At 38.0% G+C, this 25,116-nt stretch overlaps 2 protein-coding genes and 1 pseudogene across 2 annotated transcripts; 2 read left to right on the top strand and 1 right to left on the bottom strand.

The window, feature by feature from the left end:
* The first annotated feature begins 1,325 nt into the window (after positions 1 to 1,325).
* On the top strand, positions 1,326 to 8,446 carry LOC137965503 (aconitate hydratase, cytoplasmic-like). Its single transcript, XM_068811764.1, has 19 exons — positions 1,326 to 1,768; positions 2,528 to 2,632; positions 2,897 to 3,057; positions 3,138 to 3,230; positions 3,347 to 3,532; positions 3,649 to 3,810; positions 4,479 to 4,623; positions 4,716 to 4,858; positions 4,940 to 4,996; positions 5,106 to 5,185; positions 5,340 to 5,415; positions 5,820 to 6,005; positions 6,132 to 6,199; positions 6,326 to 6,444; positions 6,560 to 6,681; positions 6,775 to 6,873; positions 6,956 to 7,534; positions 7,643 to 7,885; positions 8,050 to 8,446. The coding sequence occupies exons 1-19, from the start codon at positions 1,480 to 1,482 to the stop codon at positions 8,122 to 8,124; spliced, it is 2,988 nt and encodes a 995-aa protein (XP_068667865.1). The 5' UTR covers positions 1,326 to 1,479; the 3' UTR covers positions 8,125 to 8,446.
* Positions 8,447 to 18,445: 9,999 nt separating this feature from the next.
* Positions 18,446 to 19,378, top strand: LOC137966686 (dirigent protein 25-like). Its single transcript, XM_068813373.1, has one exon. The coding sequence runs from the start codon at positions 18,446 to 18,448 to the stop codon at positions 19,376 to 19,378; it is 933 nt and encodes a 310-aa protein (XP_068669474.1).
* An 818-nt stretch (positions 19,379 to 20,196) lies between these two features.
* Positions 20,197 to 20,970, bottom strand: LOC137965363 (dirigent protein 9-like; annotated as a pseudogene).
* Positions 20,971 to 25,116: the final 4,146 nt, after the last annotated feature.

Here is a 25,116-nt window from a genome sequence, read left to right as displayed (position 1 = left end):
TTTAGTGTAATTTGTCCTTTACTGGGCTAATGTTTTATGTATTGTTTCAGGAATTCTGTCAGGATCTCAAGTTTAGTGTAATTTGTCCTTTACTGGGCTAATGTTTTATGTATTGTTTCAGGATTCATGTGCAGAACACTCTCCATTTATGTCCCTTTCAGATGTCAAAGAATCAGAATCTCCACAGAACTCGTAAAGGAGCTGAGCAACCTCCAGTATCTGTTCTAGAACCCCTCTTTGAAGAAAGAGAAATTCCGAATTAGCATGCTCAAAATCTGCCTTAAAGTTATGTCCCCAAAGACGAGATGTAGTCCGTTAAATGATCTGTAGTCCCGTTTCTAATATGATAAAGAAAACCAGAAACCAATAAAAAAATAGAAGAAAGTACCATATGAAAGGAATTTTGGAGAAATGCCAATAAAATTAGGAAGAAAATAACGAACGAATATCACTTACAATGGGGATAATGAATAATCGGATTCTGTCATACTGACCCTTAACTATTTTTTTATTTTATTTGCCTAATTTAATAAGGGGAAGTTAAGTTGTTTGGAGTCCAAACGCAAAGCAGGATTTATAAATATAAAAATGTAAAGCCTCTAAAATAAGACATCAAAATCTTTCATTTTTTTTGTTTTTAATTTCAACAAATTTGAACGCCAAACAATCATGGTCATCTACATTCGTATCGGATCTCATTCCCGGACCGCAACAATTTAAAATAAATATTAATAATAAATTCCTCTAAATATTTTTTAAGAATAAATAATAATAACAATAGTCACTTAAATATATATATTTTAAAAATATTAATAATAAAAATACCTAAATATTTTAAATTTATTTTTATCATAAGTTTCAATTGAATACTTAATTTTCTTTTTAGGTCCTTTTTGTTCCTTAGGATATTCAGAACAAATTATGGGTGCCGCCATTGTTTCCCTTTTCTGCCCTATCCAATTTCTCATGTATATTTATTAATTCTGTCCTCATCATCCGTCTCATTTTTCCCATTAATGTTTGTATTTGTAAATTTAGAACATCGAATAATAGAATCTCTTGATCATGCGACATGATTAAAAATTTACAAACAAGGTTAGAACAATATGCTAAAGAGAACGGGTCTAGTGTTTTTTTTTTGTTTTTGTTTCGGCCTTGTTGACTCACTGAGTTGACCCGGTCCAAATTGGTTTGGGTTGGATCGGTTCAGTCGGCCCGGTCCGGCGCGAGACTCAGCACACTGAGTTGAAGAGGCGCGACCCGGCGCTGATTAAATTTTTCCAATCGGGCTACAGTGTCCTTCAACCTTCTTCCGATCTCGAACAGCGCTGGCGACGGTAAGTTCGGAAACTTCTTTCAACACCTAGCAGGGCCGGCGACGGTCGTCTTTTTTTTTTCCTCACGGAAGGAACGTCATACTTGCTCGGAAGAACCAACCTTTGTTCGCATCATTTTAGGCAGGTTCATATCACTTCCATCATGTATATAAGAGCTGCTTCAGCCGGTCTTGCAAGAACATCTGCTAGGGTTAGGTTTCCTTCTTTTGTACCGAGGAACCTTGCTTCGCCTCCTTCCGCGTCTCCTGCTTCGCTTTTGAATTACCGATCGGTGAGTTTTGCCAGGACCGCGCCGTCTGTGGTTAGACCGTTTCTTTCTTCGAATTCTTGGAGGCACGGTGTCGATTGGCGGTCGCCGGTTAGTCTGCGTGCTCAGATCAGGAGTTCGACTGCTGTGATCGAGAGATTCGAGCGCAAGATCGCCACCATGGGTATTGCATCTCCTCAGTGTTTTTTTACTTGTTTGTGAAATTCTAAATCCTTCAAGGTTTGAGTTGTCCATTTTGACCTTTTGTTTTGATCGTTGACCATGCAAGATCGTATAGTTTTTTTTTTTTTTTCTTTCGCGTTCTTTAAATGTTTGCGGGTTTTTTTTTGCTAAGAAGAGAGTCTTCCGTTTGCCGAAATAGTTCGCTCTATTGATTCTCGAGTTGTCTTGCCCAAATGAATGAAAACGTTGTGTTTTAATGAGGCCGTACGACTCTCTATGTTTATTTGTTTACGGTTTTGTGACTTATACTGTTTATATCTGTGATGCTGCTGCCGTTGATAAGGAGAGAAACTTAGATCGATCTCTTCGAATTGTTTCACATTATCTGTTATGATAGAGATAAGCGTATCAACATGCTATAAAGCAACTGACATGTATTGTGGCACTTTGAATCTGGAGTGCTGAGGGTCAAATGTCTTGTTTTCTAGACCTTCGTTTGTTGGATGATCGTTACTAATTCGTGTTTCTGGTGAAATTTTGAATTTTAGAGTATTGGTAATCACATCACATATTGAATTGTAAATTTGATTGAAAGGCATCTAGACAATCCGCATTTCGGAGGGATGCATGACATGGATAAGAAAGGATTGGTGACACATTTTGTCCAAATGAAGAGATAAATACATTACCATATGTAGCTGATGAATGTTTTTGTTTGGTTTCTATGTGCAAATTTTAATTGCTAAGTTCTATGATTCAGCTTCTGAAAATGCATACAAGGGCATTTTGACCGGTCTCCCAAAGCCTGGTGGTGGAGATTTTGGGAAGTTCTACAGTTTACCAGCTCTCAATGATCCTCGGATAGGTAATGATGTGCATTTTATCTTCATGATCTGGTGGATTTGGAGGTTGTGACTCTCTCCATTTCTTCCATTTTTATACTGATAGTTATACTTTCAATAAGCTATTTTTTTGGTTTAATTGCACTTTTTAAAGTTTGGTTTAATTGCTTGCCGTTGAGAGCTCATTCTGTGACTTCATTATCTGCTAAAACGTTCATTACAGTTTATCACTTTTCTAAACAGTAGCTGGAAGCGAGTTATGTTCTAAATTTATTTCTTTGTTGCAGATAAATTGCCATACTCTATCAGGATACTGCTTGAATCTGCAATTCGGAACTGTGATAATTTCCAGGTCACTAAGGAGGATGTTGAGAAAATAATTGATTGGGAAAATACTTCTCCTAACCAAGTAGAGATTCCCTTTAAGCCTGCCCGTGTTCTTTTGCAGGTGTGTCACCAGAAGTGTATTAGATGGGTTATGGTTGTTTTGCTTTTGGGATTTGCTCTATGCTGATTCTTCCTATACAGGATTTTACTGGTGTGCCAGCTGTTGTGGATCTTGCTTGCATGCGAGATGCTATGAACAATCTTGGCAGTGATTCTAATAAGATCAATCCCTTGGTGGGTCCTATTCACAATCATGCTTGTGTGACAATGAACTTTTTTGCGAGAATCTCTAATTCATCAGCTTATTATCTCCTATTTGTTTGCATTTAAGGTGAAAATTATGTGTACAGGTCCCAGTAGATCTTGTTGTTGATCATTCTGTCCAGGTTGATGTGGCAAGGTCAAAGAATGCAGTCCAGGCAAACATGGAGCTTGAGTTTCAACGCAACAAGGAAAGATTTGGTTTCCTTAAATGGGGATCTAAAGCATTTCGAAACATGCTTGTGGTACCTCCAGGGTCTGGAATTGTGCACCAGGTATTGGTTTTTGGAATTATGTATATTTTGGTGATTATGAATAGTTATAGTAAGATTGATGTTACCAGTAGGTATCTCTTTGAATAATGTAGTAAATTACTTTGTTAAAATGTCAGGTAAATTTGGAATACCTTGGCCGTGTTGTTTTCAACAGCAATGGCATACTCTACCCTGACAGTGTGGTTGGCACTGATTCTCATACCACTATGATTGATGGACTGGGAGTTGCTGGCTGGGGTGTTGGAGGAATTGAAGCAGAGGCAGCAATGCTTGGCCAGGTATAAAAATTTGTTTTCTGTATTTACTTTATCTATATATTCCTTGTCTTTGCTAATATTGATTCCCTGCTTGAGAAGAAAACATTGCTTTTGAAATAGTGTTAAATTTTTTTTCCTGGAGCTCTCTGTGTTGTTCCTTTTTTTTTTTTAATGAGCCACAATTAAATTTTTGTACAACTATGTACTATGTTCAATTATTATTATTATTGTTATTTTAATATTTTTGTTATTATTATTATGATTATTTCAATAAAAGCTTCTCGGCACTCTCTAAAAAACAATAAAAATATTTTTCTTGTGGCATCTAACTGTTTTTGCTTGATATTGATATGCTAGATGATTTGCTTCTTCTTTCTTAGTTTCAATATTAATAGGCCTTTGTCTGAGTCAGAAATCAAACTCCTGATTTGCATGGTAAAAGCTTGTCTATCGAAATGTCTAACCTAGACATCCGTTTTTTCCTGAGATCTTTCTCATTGACAACCTGGAAAAACTTTCCTGTCTCCTTGAGATATATCTATTTCAAGATAAGCTTGTGCTTACGCTTCCCTATTCTTGATAATGTGGGGTTTGTTAACACATTGTCTTGGCAACATGCATACACCTTCCAAATCCTTGATGATTTTTCTGAAAATTTTTATACTAATTCTTTATTTCTGTCTTGGCAGCCAATGAGTATGGTATTGCCTGGTGTTGTGGGGTTCAAGTTGTCGGGAAAATTACACAATGGCGTGACAGCAACTGACTTGGTCTTAACAGTGACCCAAATGTTGAGGAAGCATGGTGTCGTTGGCAAGTTTGTTGAGTTCTATGGTAATGTTATTTATCCTCTTGCTATTGAATTGGTGGACAATAGCTTTTTTATCCCATTCTGCTGATGTTCTAATTTTTTGTACGACATGAAGGTGAGGGCATGAGAGAACTATCATTAGCTGACCGAGCCACAATTGCTAATATGTCGCCTGAGTATGGAGCAACTATGGGATTCTTCCCTGTTGATCATGTAACTCTACAGTATCTCAAACTGACAGGGAGAAGTGATGAAACTGTATGTATCTTCTAAAATTGTCAAGCTATGTTAACGAGTTGCATTATGGGTTTTGATCACTGTTTTCTTTTTTGAGAGAAGGTTGCAATGATAGAAGCCTATCTCCGAGCAAACAAAATGTTTGTGGATTACAATGAGGTAAATCTAATTTATGTTTTTTACTAGGTAAATAATGGCTTTCTCTAATTCTCTCTTACCATTGAGTGGGTTATAATCAGATTTAAGTGATCTTCCTTGGGTGATGCAGCCTCAAACAGAAAGGACATATTCATCTTATCTGCAACTGGATCTTGTGGATGTTGAACCCTGTGTTTCAGGACCCAAGAGGTGACCTCTTTTTTTCAGAAAATTTGTCTTTAATTACTTAAAAAATGAAAATTTTGAATGAGAAGGAAGGGAATTTCCCAGCCCTCATTGGCTTTGTACTTGTATTTTGCATTCTAAAATTGGTCGTTAACCTAATTTCTTTTTTTCATGATAGGCCTCATGATAGAGTTCCTTTGAAGGAAATGAAAGGAGATTGGCATTCTTGCCTTGATAGCAAAGTTGGCTTCAAGGTAAAATGCTCTCTTTTTTACATATTTGCACCTTTTAATACCATATTAATTTGGTCAAGCTATGCTGCAACCTGTGTACCTTGCTCCTTGGGCACTTGACAAAATCATATTACTGTTTCAGCCGAGCTTGCAAACGTTAGAGCAATTTCTCTAGACTCTGTCTATGTCTAATGTAACTTAAACCAAGTTCTGTCGCCATGCGGACACAAATGAGATTATTTAGTATTACCCCTTTAATTGCAGTTTAATTGAAGTTTAGTCTCTGAATATTATCAACGTTGTTATGTTCTCATTTGAAATAGAAAACAGGAAAAAAGCGCCTTATTCTGTTTATTTTGGGTGTTTTCATGTATGTTATACAAAGTTCTCCTTTAATACATGTAACATGCATATTTGACATACAGGGGTTCGCTGTACCAAAAGAAACACAGGACAAAGTTGCAAAATTTTCATTCCATGGACAGCCTGCTGAGCTGAAGCATGGTAGTGTTGTCATTGCAGCCATTACCAGCTGCACAAATACCTCAAATCCTAGTGTCATGCTTGGGGCTGCCTTAGTTGCAAAGAAGGCCTGTGAATTGGGCCTGGAGGTATGTCAACATTTAAATGATCAACATACTCTTTCAATTATGTTTTAAATTGTTCTATTGTTCTTTTCTAGACATCATGCTGTGCAGCTGTCAATCCATTTTAATTTGAACTGATTAAACTTTCAGGTTAAACCATGGATTAAAACAAGTCTTGCCCCAGGTTCTGGAGTAGTCACCAAATATTTGCAGAAGAGGTATCACATTTCTTTGCAAACCTGTTCACTTTGTTAGTTTCTTCTACTTGAAATATTTTAGAATGCCTGTGCATTGTGCACTGTGCAGAAACGTAATGACTATGTCTTTAAATTTGCTGAATGTAGTGGCCTACAAAAATATTTGGATCAGCAAGGGTTCCAAATTGTTGGGTATGGATGCACAACATGCATAGGAAACTCTGGAGATCTTGATGAGTCAGTTGCTTCTGCTATTACAGAAAATGGTAACCTGTCATTTTATGCCTTATAAGCTACAGTTTATGAAATTAACCCTGCAATATTTGTACGAAGTTAAATCGGTCGATGGTGCATTCATCAAATTCCATTTTGTTTTGGCAGATATTGTTGCTGCTGCTGTTCTCTCAGGGAACCGGAACTTTGAAGGAAGAGTGCACCCCCTCACTAGAGCTAATTATCTTGCTTCACCTCCCCTTGTTGTTGCTTATGCTCTTGCTGGCACGGTAATTACTTTATTTTGTAGCTCATATTTTCTCCATGTCAATATTTGCAGTAGTTATGCTGACACTGATTTTTGTTATGTGTTCTCTTTTCAGGTTGATATTGATTTCGAAAAGGAGCCAATTGGAACTAGCAAAGATGGCAAGAGCGTGTATTTCAAGGATATATGGCCCTCAACTGAAGAAATTGCAGAGGTATGTGCTCTTAGGGGTGTCTATACAGTTGCAATCTTTGATAATTTCTAATTTCCAAAGTTAAACACATTTGCTCTTCCAGGTTGTTCAATCGAGTGTTTTGCCTGATATGTTCAAGAGCACCTATGAGGCCATTACCCAGGGCAATTCAATGTGGAACCAGCTTGAAGTGCCAGCTAGCACTCTTTACTCATGGGATCCTAATTCAACTTACATTCATGAACCCCCCTACTTCAAGGGCATGACTATGACTCCACCTGGGCCCCATGGAGTGAAGGATGCGTATTGCTTGCTTAATTTTGGTGACAGTATTACTACTGATCACATTTCTCCAGCAGGTAGCATTCACAAGGACAGCCCTGCTGCTAAGTACCTACTTGAGCGTGGGGTGGACCGGAAAGACTTTAACTCTTATGGAAGCCGTCGTGGTAACGATGAAGTAATGGCTAGGGGCACTTTTGCTAATATACGTCTTGTCAATAAGCTACTGAATGGAGAAGTGGGCCCAAAGACCGTTCACATTCCCACTGGGGAGAAGCTCTATGTCTTTGATGCTGCGACAAGGTACAAAGCCGATGGACATGATACCATTGTTTTGGCTGGAGCAGAGTATGGGAGTGGCAGTTCTCGAGATTGGGCTGCCAAGGGTCCAATGTTGTTGGTGGGTTTGATATTTTATCTCATACATTTATTTTTTTATATTTCAGTGGTGGTTCTATGCTTCTTTTCATTTTTTTTTCCTTATTATTTCTTATCACCCACTTCTCAGGGAGTGAAAGCTGTGGTTGCCAAGAGTTTTGAGCGGATTCATCGCAGCAATTTGGTGGGTATGGGTATTATTCCTCTATGTTTCAAGGCTGGTGAGGATGCTGATTCACTTGGCTTGACTGGACACGAGAGGTACACCGTTGACCTGCCAAATAATGTGAGCGAGATAAGGCCTGGTCAAGATGTTACTGTCACAACTGACACGGGCAAATCTTTCACCTGCACAGCTCGTTTTGACACAGAGGTAACTCATCTTTATTTGCCTTGAGAAAATAGTGGAAATAAGATTGGGTGAAATTGTTTCAAAATATCAAATACTAATCATAAGAATAGTGTGTAACAGGGTAGCTTTTTTTTTCTTTTTTCTTTCATTGTTTGGCTGAGGATGCGTTGTCTTGGGATGTGCAGGTGGAGTTGGAGTATTTCAACCACGGTGGTATTCTACCATTCGTCTTAAGAAACCTGACCAATTCAAATCAGTGAATGAGCAAATTTTGTGATTGCCCGAGTTCATATAGAACGTGTAAGGAATTGGCGTTGCATGCAGTCTTCGTAGCTGTAACTTGTGTGGCGTCAAGCCAATTGGGTGTCTTCTTCAGTTCCGAAAATAAAAGTTCTTCAGTGGAATAACTCTAGACCAACCTCAGGGCTGGGGGCATTGCGTTTTTGCAGGCATACAGCTGTCGTTCTTTGCATTGTTCTGCAGGTTAAAAATTATATTGAACGTGAATGCAGATTTTTCTGCATCTGTATAATTCTCCGCTCCAAGTTCTCGAGTGTCACAATTAATTATTTTTTTGCCCTAGTGGATACTTTTTTAGTTTTTATATAACAAGCCTCTATTAGTTGTGATTAAGCCGCATGTTTGCTATCTTCTAGACAAAACACTAGGAAATCTAAGGTTTGTTAGAAATCTACTATTCATATCGCCAAAACATATTTAAAGTTGTGTATCATTTGTGTTTTCCTCTGTCTTTCCTATTCTCTTGTCGGCTGCAAATGGTGAGTATAGCCTCCACAATAATCTCAAAAAGTTTTGAAACTGTAAAATTCAACATTCACCTTGTTTTGATTTTTGTATTTTCAATCATCAGTGAAAGTGAAAAGTTTGCTCTTTACAAGCGCCACATTTATTTTGGATGGAACAAAAAAAAAAAAAAGCAATAGCCATGTTTGTTATTCTGAAAAGGGGGCATATCACGGCAGGGCAAGGGAGGCCCCTTACGTGCAAGTAGTCAAATGGGAGAGTGCCTCATTAGTCGTTACTGCTGAAAGGGGGTTTTGTATAACATGGAGAAGACATTTACATAGCAATGAACTTTTTCTTTTGTTTATTTGAGAACTATTGGACGACACTTGCAGTTTCCGAGCACACCGTACAACACCCTACAGAAGAAGTGAACAACCACCGAAGTCTGCCTCAAGCGATCTTCAATTGTTGGCTGTCAAAGGGGAAACATGAAGGTTTACAAGCTTGAATCAGATGTTTCCATTTTCTTCATTCCTCTATATCACTCCAATCTTACAAATGGAAAAATGTAAGGCTCGCAAAGTGTAAAGAGCATACTCATATGAGCCAGCGAAGTGAGTGAGAACCATCAGCTATGTCAGCACTATCCAGCTCCTCCCAAGAATCTTCTTCAACATCCTTTAATTTTCGCATCAACATGTACGCGCAACTACGTACAGTAAAATTGTTGTTGGGAAACCACTGCAATTGGATTTAACTTCTGCTAGTTAAAACCCAAAGGCTGCAACAATCTACTCTAAAAGGATAAAATCCACACATGCACATGGATACCCATTTTAACGACAGTCTCAAGTAAAGAAAACAAGATCTTCTCAGTCAATGCAACAACAATTTCCAAATATTGCCTTTAGCATACATATGCATGCACAGATCATGGATGTCAGTAAACCATTCATAAAGTTCAACGCAGTTACTAAAATTAAGATAGTAGAGACTTATCTTCTTCAGATCTCTCAACTGTTAAAGGAAATGAAACCGATCATAATACAAAAGAAGAGAACATACCCCCATCTTAATGTTTCCTATAAATAGTGCTTAAATATCCTGGAAACACCAAATTCCCTAATTCTCTGACACCAGCTGTTTGAATATCAAATTAGGACTCAAGGATAATAATAGTGATCAGAAAAGCTACCCAAAACAATTCAAGTGGCCAAAGAAAAGATAATGAGACCTAGCAAAGAGTTGGTATTCTAACCAAAGCAAGGAATGGCCAGGTACCTTATATAGACGGCTCTACTTTTCCAAGGCCAAGATCAGTAACATCAGATCCAGAGATATCTAAAATTTCCCAGGAACTTTCAGCTATGGTAATAAGAAGTTGATTTCGAGCAATAACCACCAATGCCATCTGTAGTTCAATATAACATTTATTAATTTTTAAGCTGGTGGATTTTGAAGAACTAAACACATACAGATTGAGATATGTGAAAGTCATATAGATAGGACAGGAGTATCTCAGAGAGGCTTTCCCATTACCGAGTACAAACTGTTCAAAGATTGCTTATAAGGATCTAAGACATATGGGAAACAAGGTTTACTTTTCCTACCTTAATATCAGGAGGAAATGATTCAACAATCTCACCAAGTTCTCCAATAATATTTTCTAAACGCATTCCAAGAACACTAAGACACAAACCTACCAGATTTCAAGGATTAACCTTTCAAAGATGACTCTCTGTGAAAATTACAAAGAATAAGCACAAACAAGTTTCGGGAGCGAAGGGGGAAAAATTCTTCCTCCCCTTGCAAGAGCGACTTCTTGTTCTTTTTCAATTGGCATATCTTCTCTTTAGATACTTTCCATTCAGTTTGCTATGACCAAGTTTTTTCAGAGAAATATATTGGCTAAAATCCTAATCATCCATCAATAGAATTTCCTTTGAAGTTAATATGTATCTGTTAGATGGGACAGATACATACTTGAATCATGTCTTCAAGTCTCCGATAGTGTCTTCATAGTCCAACTTATAATATTCCTCCAGCTCTTTCTCAACAACAATCTTCTCCTAGAGAGAAATTTTATGTTTTTTTTTTCCTCTTTCCACTTTCATGGAGTACTTCCTTTTCTTCTTCTTCCCCACTATCCCTTTTCTACTTCAGGATTTTATCCCTTGTTGCTGAGACGCCATCACGAGATCCAGGCTCATCCCAACCTTTCGGAAGCCCTAACAATTCATCTTTCTTCTCAAAATCAAGTTTTTCAACATCTCCAACATCATCATCATCACCACCACTTCCGAAACCAAAATCTACATCTTCTACTCCATATTAATCCACACCAAAAGTCTTTTCCGTTTGCTTATCATACTCCTTGGGGTAAAAAACCTCCTCTAGATAATCTTCATCAAGTGCACAACCGTCTCCCTTCTTTATTCCAGCTACATCCCATATTTTGTCCAACTTATGCCATATTTACTTCATCTTTAAATTCTTTAGGTGTTTCAGTTCCTACTCCATCTCCATCTTCTTCTGGTTTTCTCTTTCCTTCTTTCTCTGTCTTTGTGATTTTCTAGCATTGTTTTTTTCCTAACAAATCCTTGTGGTGAAAGGTCCAAATTTCGATCCCCAACCCCTTCTTCATATCTGAAATTAATTTTTTTCTCATATTCATCTTCCCTATCCAATTCATCTTCTTCCTCTGAAATTTCCTCCAGTTCTTGCGATAAAGGTTTTTGGCTCTTATCTTTATCAACCCAGAGTTGCTTTAAAAGGTAATTCTTCAGGAACACTTCATTCTCATTCAATTCTCCATCTTCCCCAAAATACTCATCCAATCTGCTCTGAAAGTCATCATCAACTTCTTCATTATCAACAATGGGTTTCTTCACAGTAAGCAAATCTCCCTTATCCACTTTAAAGGTCTCCGTTAGAATATTTAGGTATGTATTAGCTAGGTTCATAACATTTGGTATCAGAGCCAATACTACCCAAAAAATTGGCATGTTTGGTAGCGGAAAGCCAAATTTTTAGTATGTATTGGCTAGATGCATAACATTTGGTATTAGAGATAATATTACCCAAAAAACCGGCTTGTTTGGTAGCGAAAAGTCAAGTACTTAACCCCAGGATTATTACAATACTCCCACCGTTATGAGCGATGTCCGTGATGGCCAACTCTAGTGGCCCTCTCTAGCAGCCCACTCTAATGACACTGGCTCAACCTACTTTTTGAGCCTACCAGTAATTTTAATCTGGCCTTTAGGTCGTTCCCTCTAGATCACCCCCTCCAAGATTCGAACTTGCAAAAGCAATATAGCTCTGATACCAAGGCCAATCTTTTGGATAATATTGGCTAGGTACTTAACATTTGGTATAAGAGCTACTACTTACATTGTGAGTTCTATCTTGAATATATCTTCCCCATCATCACTTCCCTCAAACAAATTCAAACCCATTTAAGCAAAGGAAGCAGTCTAACCTGAATTCTCAAATCTAATGGATTGCTTACGTATCAAATCACAAAAATCAAATAGTAAATTAATAGACTTCCCAAGATAGAAAAATTAGTCAGCACGAGTAGAAATACAGAGAAAACCAGAACTGATAGGAAAACTAAATTAGAAGAAAATAAACCAATGAAGTATCTTTACAATTTATTAAAGAGTTTGATCTTACATTTTTTAGAAATCCAGACAATACAAACAGCTTAGGGTATGTCATTCGAAACACAACCTCAAATGACTACTATTCCACTCAATAGAACCCAGGAGAGTTGCAGAATAACCAAAAGATAATACCTACATCTAAAACCTGAGTAAGACCTAAAACACAGTTAACCTTGACAACGGCTAGCCAATACAACCCAACAGATCGATCTGTTAGGTGTGGAAAGCTACCGCCTACAAGAGTGGACAGAACCACTCTGACACCCACCCCACCCATTCTTGACCACCTCTCACTGGATTCGAACGCGTGATGTAGCGTGCCCAGCTCTGATACCTTAACAACGGCTAGCCAATACAACCCAACAGACCGATCTGTTAGGTGTGGAAAGCTACCGCCTACAAGAGTGGACAGAACCACTCTGACAAACCCCATCAAACCAGACATAAAAGCAACTGTTGACTTCATCAAATGTTTTAATTTCCATCAGCCACATGAGAGGATTGTCAGATTCACTTGACCACAAATCCTCGCAAGAAATAAGAAAAACAAAATCAAGGACAACAATAAACGAAAAAAATAATATCCACCTCTCTCCAGTGCTTTTTTACTGACCCCAAACTGCATGCTATATACTAGACACCATTACAAGAAGATCCAACTTCAGCAGTCACTGGCTAATTGCTTCAATCCTAGCTTCATAAGACCAATAATTGTCATACCATTGAGCATAGAGAGTGGTCTGACATCATGAAAAAAATGCAAATAGAAATAAATAGCAAAAAAACTTTATTTATTGCTTTTCTCTTCTCTACTAGGAAACTTGAGAGGCTAGTGGAGAAGAATACTAACAAAGATTTGTTTTTCTAACTTTAGATATGAAATATGAAGGATCAAGCTTCCAAAATGGATCAATGGTCATGATTAGGTTGAAAGCGTGAACCATCATCAACAGTCTAGACTGGATGCTAACGAAGAGGAGTTATAGCCAATCAAAGCCACACAAGTGGCTTATTCAAGCCATACGTGTCACTACGGCATGGAAGATATTTGTTACTTATCAATTCAAACATAAGGCTTACTCATAAAAGTAAATTATATCATGGGAAAGGAGAAAAAAAAATAGTTCAGCCACCTTACTCAACCTAAAAATAAGTTTTAGTTCTCTTGGAGAGGGTAGGACAAATCATAAGAATCACTAGAACTATACATCTCCAAAAAGACACCTGAAGCTCTGCAAAATTTCTAATTTAGAGCTTGCAACAGGCTAGAATTTTGCTGGAACTCAACTCTTTGAGCTATCAGACATAGTAAGTGAAGAAAACTTTTTCCATCAGGCATCATATAGTGGCCAACAACAAGATAAATTGTAAGTCAACCAAAAAGCTCAAGTATCAATAACACTGTTCGTGAATCAAATGACCAAACTCAGAGATTGTCATCCACCATCTTTTAGTCACATCACTATGTAAACCCACACATTATTGCATCAACACCGATAAGCATGATCTTGTAATATAAGTAAAACTACTTTTCATGCATAAGTCAAGCACCAGAACTTTCAGCTCATTCTAAATTATTGAAGATTTTTCGCCTTCTACTTATACAGGAAGATTAACATTGACTTGCCTAGCAGCATGACCAGCTAATACACAACTAAAAGTTGTAAAAACCTTTTGCAACAGGAGTAGACCAGATTTTCCTTCAAATTTCCCAAGATGAAGAAGGAACTCATTGTCTACAAATAGTCTACACATAACAAACCTAAGGCCAGAACAATACAATATAAGACTTTTTTCTTTCTTCAATAATTTTTCGTCCCACAAAGATATTTACATGTTCCATATGGATACAATTTTTACTTCTCTACAACTCTTTCAAGACATTCTCCTCAACCAGCTTTCGCCATTGTTATTATCTTGGGTTAAGTACTATGCTTTCCGCTACCAAATTGGTCAGTATTTTGGGTATCAAGACGTTTTCCTCAACCAGCCTTAGCCATTGTTATGATCCTGGGTTAAGTACTTGGCTTTCCTCTACTAAATTGGCCAGTCTTTTTGGTAGTATTGGTTAGGTGCTTAACATTTGGTATCAAAGTTATACCGTTATTGCGAGTTCGAATCCCGAAGGGGGCGACCTAAAGGGGGCTAACTAGAGGGTAGATTAAAATTACTAGTAAGCTCAAAAAGGGGTCGAGCCAATTTCACTAGAGTTGGTCGTCATGGACAAGGACTCATAACGGTGGGAGTATTGTTATGATCCTATGGTTAAGTATTTGACTTTTCACTACCAAACAGATCGGTCTTTAGGTATATATTGGCTAGGTGCATAACATTTGGTATCAGAGACAATACTACAAAAAAAATTGGTTTGTTTGGTAGCGAAAACCAAGTTTTTGGTATGTATTGGCTTGGTGCATAACATTTGGCATAAGAGCCAATATTACCCAAAAAACCGGCATGTTTGGTAGTAGAAAGTCAAGTACTTAACTCCAGGATCATAACAATACTCCCGCCATTATGAGCCGACGTCCACAACAACCTACTCTAATGGCCCTCTCTAGTAGCCTACTCTAGGGACACTGGCCCGATCCACTTTTTGAGTCTACCAGTAACTTTAATCTGGCCTCTAGGTTACCCCCTCTGAGATTCGAATTTGCAATAGCAGTATAGCTCTGATACCAAGGCCAGTCTTTTGGGTAGTATTGGTTAGGTACTTAACATTTGGTATCAGGGCCACTACTTACGTTGCGAGTTTAAATCCCAGAGGGGGCGACCTAGCGGTGTCGCTAGAGTGGGCCGTCGTGGACGTCAGCTTGTAACGGTGGAGTTTGTTAAGCATCGACTCATGTGATGTTATGATCCTGGGTTAAGTACTTGGATTTTTGCTACCTATATTAGGTTGGTCTTTTGGGTAATATTGGTTAGGTACTTAACAACCACCTTCAAACATATTAAAACTACTCATTACCATTACTCAGATAGTATATATTTTAAAGGTATGTTGACAATGAGCTTGATCATATGTCCACGCTATGGTCTTACAGTTTACAACTGATTCATTCACTTGGAGGTTTACTTTTATTTAAAGTAGCTGCCATTTAGCAATCCAAACCAATCATAAATTATGAGATAGGACCTACCATTTCCCTGTATACTAAAGCTCGTTACAATAGATTCCAAAGAACATAACCAAGAACGTACAAAAAATCATTAAAACTATAGAGAAAAGTTAATCCCGTGATACCACTTAACCAAGGACGGCTCAACACGTTTGAAAGAACATAAAGGAACACAACAAATTTGGCCAAAATGAAGCGTACATAACAGAAAAGGAGCAACGCATAAAGAAGGCACTGTAGTGGTCCTCCCTTATTGCTTGTAGTTATCGAGTCTTGTAACTCCATTTGCACCAAGTCCAACCAAAAGAACCAAAATTCAGCTTGATGAAATAATTCGTTTTCAAAACAATACTAAGAAACAAAGTGCAAGAGATAGATGCAACCTAAACTGGACAGTGTGCAGTTTCACTAAAACATGGTGGTTGCGGAATTGAAGTGCATTTAGGGTTTCAAAGAAAGAGAAATTTCGAATTAGCATGCTCAAAATCTGCCTCGAAGTTATGTCCCTCAACACGAGATATAGTCCGTCAAATGATCTGTAGACCCACATTAACTCTTCTAATTTGATAAAGAAAACCAGAAACCAATAAAAGAAAAGAAGAAGTACCATATGAAAGAAATGTTGGAGAATTGCCAAAAAGACTAAGAAGAAAAGAATGAACGAATATCACTTACAAGGGGTTCAAGATTCTTCACGAGATATCCAGTTGTGTCTTTTGCTATTGATACCATCTGCATTTCATTAAAAATAAAAAAGAAATACAGTATGTGATGTTGTTGAAGTTTTGGTATATTGAAATAGTTTTTATCTGAACCCATAGATATAAAGAACTTGGATAGATTTTGGAAGGATCCTATGTTCGTATAGAGAAGGAATTTTTTTGGAATTAGGCTTTGAAGGTCTGCAGTAGAATGTCGTATTAGAAACTAGTTCCTTTTTTTTTTCAAAAAAAAAATGCATTATAAAGGAAACGATAAGATGCAATTTCATTCACAAGACCATCGAAGTGACTATTCTTGAGTACTACTAACTAGAGAATATAGCTTGATTGTTGGAGACTCTTCAATGAGAAGATAAAGGTGTTTGGGAAGCTTCTTCTCCACCTCCATCAACCCAAAAGATAAATAAATAAATAAATGCTATTCTTAGCTTCTCTGATTTGGTGGAGGGCCAAGAAGAAGCTTTTCAAATATCGTCGCATAGATGAACTTGAAGTATATTTGTACCTCATCAGACTCGGTTATAAGTTATAAACCTGATTTGATGCTGACTGTTGTAGTGAAAAATATCACATTCATAAAAAAAGAAGAGAGAAAAAAGAACGCTATAATTTGGTTGAATATTTATTGTTAATACACTATACAAGCTGGGATCCTTTCTGTTTTTTTGAAAGTCGAAGAGAGAATATTCTCCAGAGGAGAGGGAATACAAACTAACTCTCGAACAACTTGGGGAGCCAAATAAGCCAAATTACAAATCTAAAAGAGAACAAATACAATAAAAACATAACGATAAATTGGCTGACAACAAAGGAGTGTGGGAGGAAATTAGTCCCTAATGACGACCTCCATGAAGGAGGTCCCTGTTAGACGGTTGACAAACCGTCACCACATTGTGACCCGTCGTCGTTTGGTATTTCCCCTTCCTGGGTGGTCACCAGTTGTAACTAGCAACAGTTACAACCTCTCACCTTCCCGACGATTGGTGGTCTCCTTTGATGGAAAGGATAACTGTAAGAATGGGTCTAGTCTAGCAGAGGCAAGCCTAAACGTTGCCATTGACGAGCCTCTGTTATAGATGAGACGCTCTATTTGCCAGAAATTGAAGCCATGTCTGGAGGTACGTTTTTCAGTTCATGAATTTCATATATTATTTAGAAGTTCAATATATGGTTAATTCTACATTTTGTATCAGAGCTTAACCTCTCAGATAGCTTCATTTCCATTGAAAAAATAGAGCATTGCACGTCGGCCGACATGCAATGAGTCGTCTCGCCTCGGCACAGTGAGTCGGCTAACGTCGTTGTCGGACGATGGCGGCCAACGGTGGAAGCCATTGAGCACCCCCTCTGCGCGTGGCTGGAGGTTGAAGACAACCTCCAACACGCAGAGATTTAAAAAAAATGAAACCTAAGTTAAGGTTTCATATATTTAATGAGTCGATTGGGTTGAAGCGACTCGGACATTTAGGGTCGACTCGGACGGGTTGGGTCGGCTCACTTGTTCCAATTCGTAGTGTCAACTCACCCCTTGCAAGAGCGACTTCTTGTTTTTTTTTCAATTGGTAAAAAATCATAATAAACATGGAGAGTAATGGTGTTGCAGAGAGAGAAAATAATTTTTTAAGACAAATACTTTAGGTTATTTGGTGGTGCTTTTCCTTGTGAACAGATTTTGTCCTATGGTTATAGCAAACGTTTAAATTTGACTTTTTTTGGTCACTTGGCTGTTGTTTTCCTCAATTCTCAAGCTGACGTTTCTTGAGATCAGTCTGCCAGAAAATTATTGAAAATTAAAAATTTGGATTCCTATCAAAGCATTTGCTGATAATGTCCGAGGCAGCCTATTAACTTACTAAATAATACTAATGTAAGTTTGTTTACAAAAATGTGGTATGTGTAAGAGGTGCACTAAAGGGTTGGTTCTCATAAAAATCTTTACATCAGTAGTTTTTACTTGAAAACTTCCATTGCTAGTGTCTATTGATCCAGATGGAGAAGATAAAGACTTCCCTAATGTGATTAAAAAGGCAAAGTTTGTTTACTTTAGACTTTGTTCTTCGTTCCGTCTCTCTTTGGAGCAGTTATGTCGAGCATCAGACAAAGAAATTTGGTAGGTTGCAAGTAAACTCCAGCTGAGATTATCTCAACCATCTCTAACTCCAGTAATGAAACCTGCAACAACTCCACCTCATCTGCTCCTCTTTCCTACTAAAGCCTTCCTCCGCTCCTTCCCTTTATAAGCTCCCTGCTTCCAAGAACTAGTCATCACATAGCAAAACCAAAACCCACACCTCAAAAGCACCGCTAGCTTCTTCTTCTCAGAGCATGGCAACCATCGAGCCGGTATCCTTCACTCTCAAGGTTCTCTCCTGCCTGGTCTTGCTAGCAGTCTCCATAACCTGTACTGCTTCGGCTCGAATCCTTGTCGAGGCTGAACCACCCATTGTGCCCGTTGTCGGACCACCACCACCGGAGACACCTGACCCTGATGTAGCACCTGTGGCCGCGACCACTGCCCCAGCACCCGCTGTACAACCTGCGGTCGGTGCTACAGCCACTGCAGCCAATGCAGACCACCACCCTCTAATCTTCTTCATGCATGACATCCTAGGCGGGTCCAACCCCTCGTCACGTATAGTGACCGGTATTGTTTCGAACACTGCAGTTACCGGGCAGCTTCCTTTTGCCAAACCCAACGGAGCTGTCTTCCCTATCAACGGTGGAGTCAATCTCCCCAGTTCCAACAATGGCATCATCAACAACAATAACAACAACTTTCCCTTCCTCACTGGTCTCAGTGGACAAACCAACACCATTGTGAACAACAACGGCAACAACATCATGGGTGGTAATGGCCTCCCCTTCCTCAACGCAGGCCAGCTCCCATCGGGGGGCTCCCTTCAGAAACTCCTGTTTGGGACGATGACTGTCATAGACGATGTGCTTACTGAAGGCCATGACCTGGGGTCTGGTGTGGTTGGAAAGACACAGGGATTCTATGTGGCAAGCTCTGAAGATGGAACAAGCCAGACCATGGCTTTCACTGCTATGTTTCAGGCTGATCATTATGTGGACAGCTTAACCTTCTTTGGCGTCCACCGCACCGTCACCGACGAATCACACCTCGCGGTGCTCGGCGGGACAGGAAAGTATGTGAATGCCAAGGGCTACGCCATTGTTAAGACCTTGCACCCAGAGCAGCACACAACAGATGGAGTGGAGACCCTCCTGGAGCTCACTGTCTACCTCTCTTACTAGTTTTCTGAATTGCAGACAGTTGAAGAATGTAATGTTGGTTTCTTTAATGTACTTAGGAACACTACTGTTGCTAGTAGTTCTATTTATGACCTTTTTTTCCCCTTAGCATCTCATAAGTGTTAAAAGAGAAATTAAATTATGTAATAATTTAGGAAAAATGTGACAAATCAATCAAGAGAAAATTTTGATTAATTTTTTATTTTTTAAATTAAGAAAATTTGAATTCTTAATTAATGAATCAAATAAGCCTGTATTAATTGTAAAATTCATTCTGATTCAAAAAACTTTCTCCCTCTCTCATTCCGTCCGTCCGTCCGTCCGTCCTATCTGTGGATTAGGGTCATAAGGCCAAACTACTTAAAATTGATTTGTACACTTTGTTCCTTTCGTCTTTAATTTTATTTTCACATAGAATTTTTATAAGAAAATTGTTCAAAAGAAAATTGATTTATCCTTAATGAAGATTAAACCCCATGAATAAAACAATAACAACGTTCTTGAATAAATTTCATTGTTGTAGGGGACCAAAAATCCTTTGTTAACTGTATTTTTTTTAAGGAGTTTTGAAGTTCAGTGCTAACAAGCTTCAAAATCAAACTGACTGAACTAGCTTCTGGTGCGTCTTGTAATTCAGTTATCAATTAGTTACAGAAAAAAAAAAAAAATTAACCAAGATGATGATCTTACTTCAACTGTTAAATTTTAGTCTGAACCATAGATTAAAACCAGAGATTGCGGTTTCAGCTGCCTTTTACATCCATAATTCGCTTGACATGGAGACCATCACATGACTTGAAGGTTTGAGTTTTAAAGAAGAACTAAGAGAGATAAACTGTGATCTCCAGGATAGTGTCCACGCCGTCAGGTGGTGTGTTGATCTTCCTCATGCACCGTCTTCACCGTCGCATAACCCTGGGCATCGGCATACCTCCCAGTCCCTCCTATAATAGCGACTTGCGAGTCATCTGACACACGGCGGTGAACCCCGAAGAAGCTGATTGTGTCTTCCTCATGACCGTTCTCGAGAATGGCCGTCAAAGCCATGGTCTGGCTGGTTCCATCTTCCGAGCTCGGCTCATATGTGCCCTTCCAATCACCTCGGAACCCAGCTCGTGCGCTTCCGTCAGCTCATCATCTATAACCGTCACTGTTCCTAAGAGAAGCTGCTGGACAGTGGACCCAGTCGGAAGCTGATTAGCAGTGACGAACGGCAGACCGTTACTGTTGATCACAGAGGACGCTGTCTGAGCTCCAAGGCCCGTGAGGAACGGAACGTTGTTGTTGTTGATGACACCATTGGGAAGTGGGATGCCACCGTTGATGGGGAAGACACCGCCGTTTGGTTTAGCAAATGGGAGTGCACCATTGACGTCGGCGCTGGCCACGATCCAGGTGACATCTCTGGCGGAGGCATGTGTTCCTCCCAGATTGTCATGCATGAAGAAGGTCAAAGAATGGTGATCAGGGTTCACACTGATTGCCGCGGCAATAGTGGTGGCGGGTCCTCCAACAGATGATTGAACGGCGGCCGCATTCGGAGACGCGGCCGTGGCAGCGGGCAGTTGGGGGAGTGGAGCGGCAACAAAATCCATAAAAATTATTTATTATTCTCAGTTATTAACAAACAAGATTGAGAATATCTAATTACTAGTCTAATTTGGAATTCTTAACAATCAAAGGATAGAAATTTTGTCAATCGTTTGTCAATGATCAAAGTTAGAGTTTTAGTCAAAATTTGGATCAATTAGAACTCGATAAAATGGTTAAGATGAGATCAATCATACATGGGCAGCGTCAAAATCAAGTCAGAGAAGGCAACCACTTTAGCAAGGGAATTGGCAAATTGTCAACATGTAGTATTGCAAGAGATTGCTACATGAACAAAAGAAGTGACACATAGTCCCCATATGGCATCTATGAGAAAGGACAAACAAAAAAAGTTGGGTATTTTAACCACACACCCTTGACATATAAATAGAGGTGACATCTCTAGGATAGGAAAGGACTTTAGAGAGGAAAACTATTGGAACAATTTTAGAGAGGTTTGCATAGGAAAACTTCGCCCATTTGAAGAAAAAGGTTATGTGGCTTTACGTAGACATCAAACTTGAATCCTATTAGTAGAGGTTAAATCTCTAGGAAAGGATCTCACTTGAAGCTCTATTAGAATTCTGCAACAAAAGTAATAACAAACAATCTATCACTATTTTGCCATCATCCTTGGACCTATCACATGCAATATGACATGGAGACTAGTTGTAAAGTTAAAGCTAGTCAAGCAAGAAAGGTTTTAATACATCTATTAGATTATTCAAGGATTTAATCAAGTTTGTTTGTGGAGATCATATAAGAAGAACAACTTCAATGATAAGACCCTATACACTTGAATTTTTAACATCATGATATCTCATGGCACAAAGAATTGTCATGATCTCAAATCCATAAGTTTAGATAAGAGCTAGTGTAAATTCAAAGAAAGTAGATTCAATGTCATAAGTTTAGATAAGAGCTAGTGTAAATTCAAAGAAAGTAGATTCAATGCCGCTCATCCAAACTAAAGGTAGTACTCAGACACAACTCATCAAGGAGCAACTAAAGCAAAAAAGGGGGGGGGGGGTTCTTCAAGCACTATAGTAGCTACTAATTCGAGTTGATTCACACAATCAATGAGGAAGAATTTGCCAATGTTATAGCTCTACCCTAAAACGAAAAAAAAAAAAAAAAGTTTGATGTCTCTGAATGTGCAAAAAAGATTGTACACCATGCTGATATTTGGGTAGCCAATCTATAGCAATTGTGGACAAAGAACTTCGCCTTGACACTCTATTAGAAAGTTTCCTTTGTCCTTTAGGCCCCACGGTAGCGTCAACAATAGTTAAGAAATAGAAACTGCATTGTAACATTTTTTTTCAAAAAAAAAAGTAAGGAATCTTCAATCATCTCAATAAACAACTCAACACAACCAACATCTCCAAGAGTTAATGTATTTTTTATGATGGCACATGTAAAAACTTTGGAAGAACAAGTTGTAGAGTTACAACTAGCAATGAAGGAAATGTAGGTTGTGTCGTGGTAGTTCCAAGCCATATAGTCTATTGCAACAGCAAATCAACAAGTTATTCAATTTATAAATTAAGATACCTTATCAATAAATCTCTCAAGTCAATCATTGAAAATGTCATTTGAGATGTTCAACTATTGTATGGAACACAAACAACTTCTTTGCTTATGTTCAACCTTACAATAAGATAATTCAAGTTCTATGAATGTCGTTTGTGTACAACCCTCAAAAATTTCAGTAATTTGATGGAGATGGCAACCCAAAACAATATATTGCCCACTTCATTGAAAACTGTAATAATGTTAGAACGAATGGTGAAACTGTTTAGCTACTCATTAAAAAAATGGTTTTGACTAGTTTCTTGAGCTCTCTCAAGTGTCCATTAACAGTAAGAAGTAACTCAAAAATGAGTTCCTAAGTTAATTTTATAGCACTCGTCGCAATGTCACATTGGTGGAACTCACCAATATCAAACAACGAAAAGAAACTTATAGAAATGTGAAAATCCAAACATACACGCAAAGAATGAAATGTGGTTTGATTTATTTTCTTTAAAGTAAGAAACCAAGAGACTTCCAAGAGCTAGCCACAAAACACACAACAGGGAGATGGTGATTGCTTCTAAAGAAAACAAAAAACTCGTCAATCTCTAAACCCTAGAAGTTAGATAAAGAGTCAAAACCACATGTCGAGACTTTAGTTAATGAAGTTTATGCTATCAATATCACAATTGCACTAATAACTAAGTCCTCCCCAATAAAGCAAGTTTCGGCGGGCAAAATATCACATTAAAGGAAAGATAGGGAAAAAAGTATCCCTTAAAAAAGAGAAATTGGCAAGAAGAATGATACATAGTATTGCAAATACCATCAAATAGTTGGGCATTTGACAAAAGAATGTTTCACTTTGAAAGAGGAACTTGTTAAATTTATTGAACATGGTGTATTAATCCTTGATCTAATAAATGAATAAACAACTTCAAGCTTTAGAATAGTCAAGCCTATAAATGTAGTAGAGAAAATACATAGCTTAGAAGTCAAGAAGTCATCCTCATCACAATGTAAGCCACCAACAATCGAAGAACCTCTTTGCAACAAGTTCAAGCAATTCAAGTATATCTCCCTTTAAAATTTCATTTAGGGCATTTGAGCTAATAGTGGTAGAAATTTTTTACTTACTTTAGAGCAAAACAAGTTTGTTCAAGGCAAAGAGCTAAGACAAACCAATTTCTCATTAAAAATCAAGTAGAAAGCTTCCAAGATGACAAGCCCACAATAATTTTTTGTGGTCGTTATTTGTCACAGTTAAAGAGTTTATGCCACCAAAATTTAAAGTATGCACTGCACCACATCAAAGTGAAGGTGACCTATAGTATCCACAGGAAGTCTCTTCAATTGCAAATTACTAGGAAGAAATAAAGTTTTTCCTCCAATATTTCATGTCCCTAACAAACTTAAGGACAAAATATCGTCTTCAAAGCTCCAAGCATTAAACAATGTGAGAGAAGATTACTAACAAAATTTTGAGCTTCAAGTGCACTGGAGATAGGTTTCCTCAAACTCAACTTTCAAGCCAATTTGGGGGACAATTTATCATTATTGACACCAAAACTTTCCAGATCTAAGTAAATTTAGTAACATAAGTCATCTTTGAAATAAAACTTCAAGCTCCAAGGAAATCCAAAGGGGAAAATATCATCCTCAAAATCCAAGCTTCAAGTAACTTAAACGTCTTACTCCCTTGAAATTTCAAGCTTCAAATAAATTGTCGAGCTACAAATTGTCTTTGAAAGTCAAGCTTCAGTCAAACTGGAGGGCAAAAGATCACCCTCATAATCCAAGCTTCAAGAAAACTTAGGGGGAAGTCTCCTCCTAAAATTCCAAGCTTTCAACAAAATAGATGTAGAACGTGTCATTCTTCAAAATCCGAGATTCAAGCAACTTGGAGAGCTAAAAGTCGTCTTTGAAACCCCAAGCTTTAAACAAATGGAGAAAAATTCTTTAAAGTGTCAAAGTTCATAAGGAAAACTTCTATCTCTAATTGAACTCAAGGGCAAGAAATTCTTCAACAGTACAAACTTTCCAAGAGGTCGAGGGTGAGAGTCAACAAAACAAGTTTGAAATCCACCTCGGAGTTGGAAAATTCTATAACAAGCTTCGACAAAATTCATCCTACTGCTTAGGATGCCAAAAACATGATTTGATTATACCACCTCATAATGAGAAAAATCAATTGTAACATTTAGCAAAATCCATCACGTTCCTTGAAAGTAACAAAATAAAGGAAAAAAAGGCACATCAATTTTGAATCCTTAACATTAACTCTAGAACAAAAACTTGACACATGGCTATTTTGGACCAAATTGGGTCAAACCAGAATTTTTGCCCATTCGAAGAAAAATGGCCCTACTACATACCAAATGTTAAGTCTCGCCTAAGTTCAAATGAAATTCTGCACTAATAGTTACAAACAACTAACTCTATAGCTACTTCGTAATGGCCCTTGGACCTATCACATGTTATATGAGGTAAAAGTCAAATCTCCTCATCAAACACAAGGTCACAGTCAAATTTCTTCATCAAACTTGAGGTGGAGGCTAATTATAAAATTAAACTAATCAATCAAAGAAAGTATTAATTCATCCAAATGCTTTTGTTCAACACCTTCCTACAATTGA

Source organism: Aristolochia californica, unplaced genomic scaffold (assembly GCF_029961685.1).
Source record: "Aristolochia californica isolate CCGP_79_NKW_82.1479 unplaced genomic scaffold, dmAriCali1.0.hap1 SCAF_5, whole genome shotgun sequence".
Lineage (NCBI taxonomy): Eukaryota > Viridiplantae > Streptophyta > Magnoliopsida > Piperales > Aristolochiaceae > Aristolochia > Aristolochia californica.
Note: the sequence above shows the minus strand (reverse complement) of the source record. Positions and strands in the feature narration are given on the sequence as shown.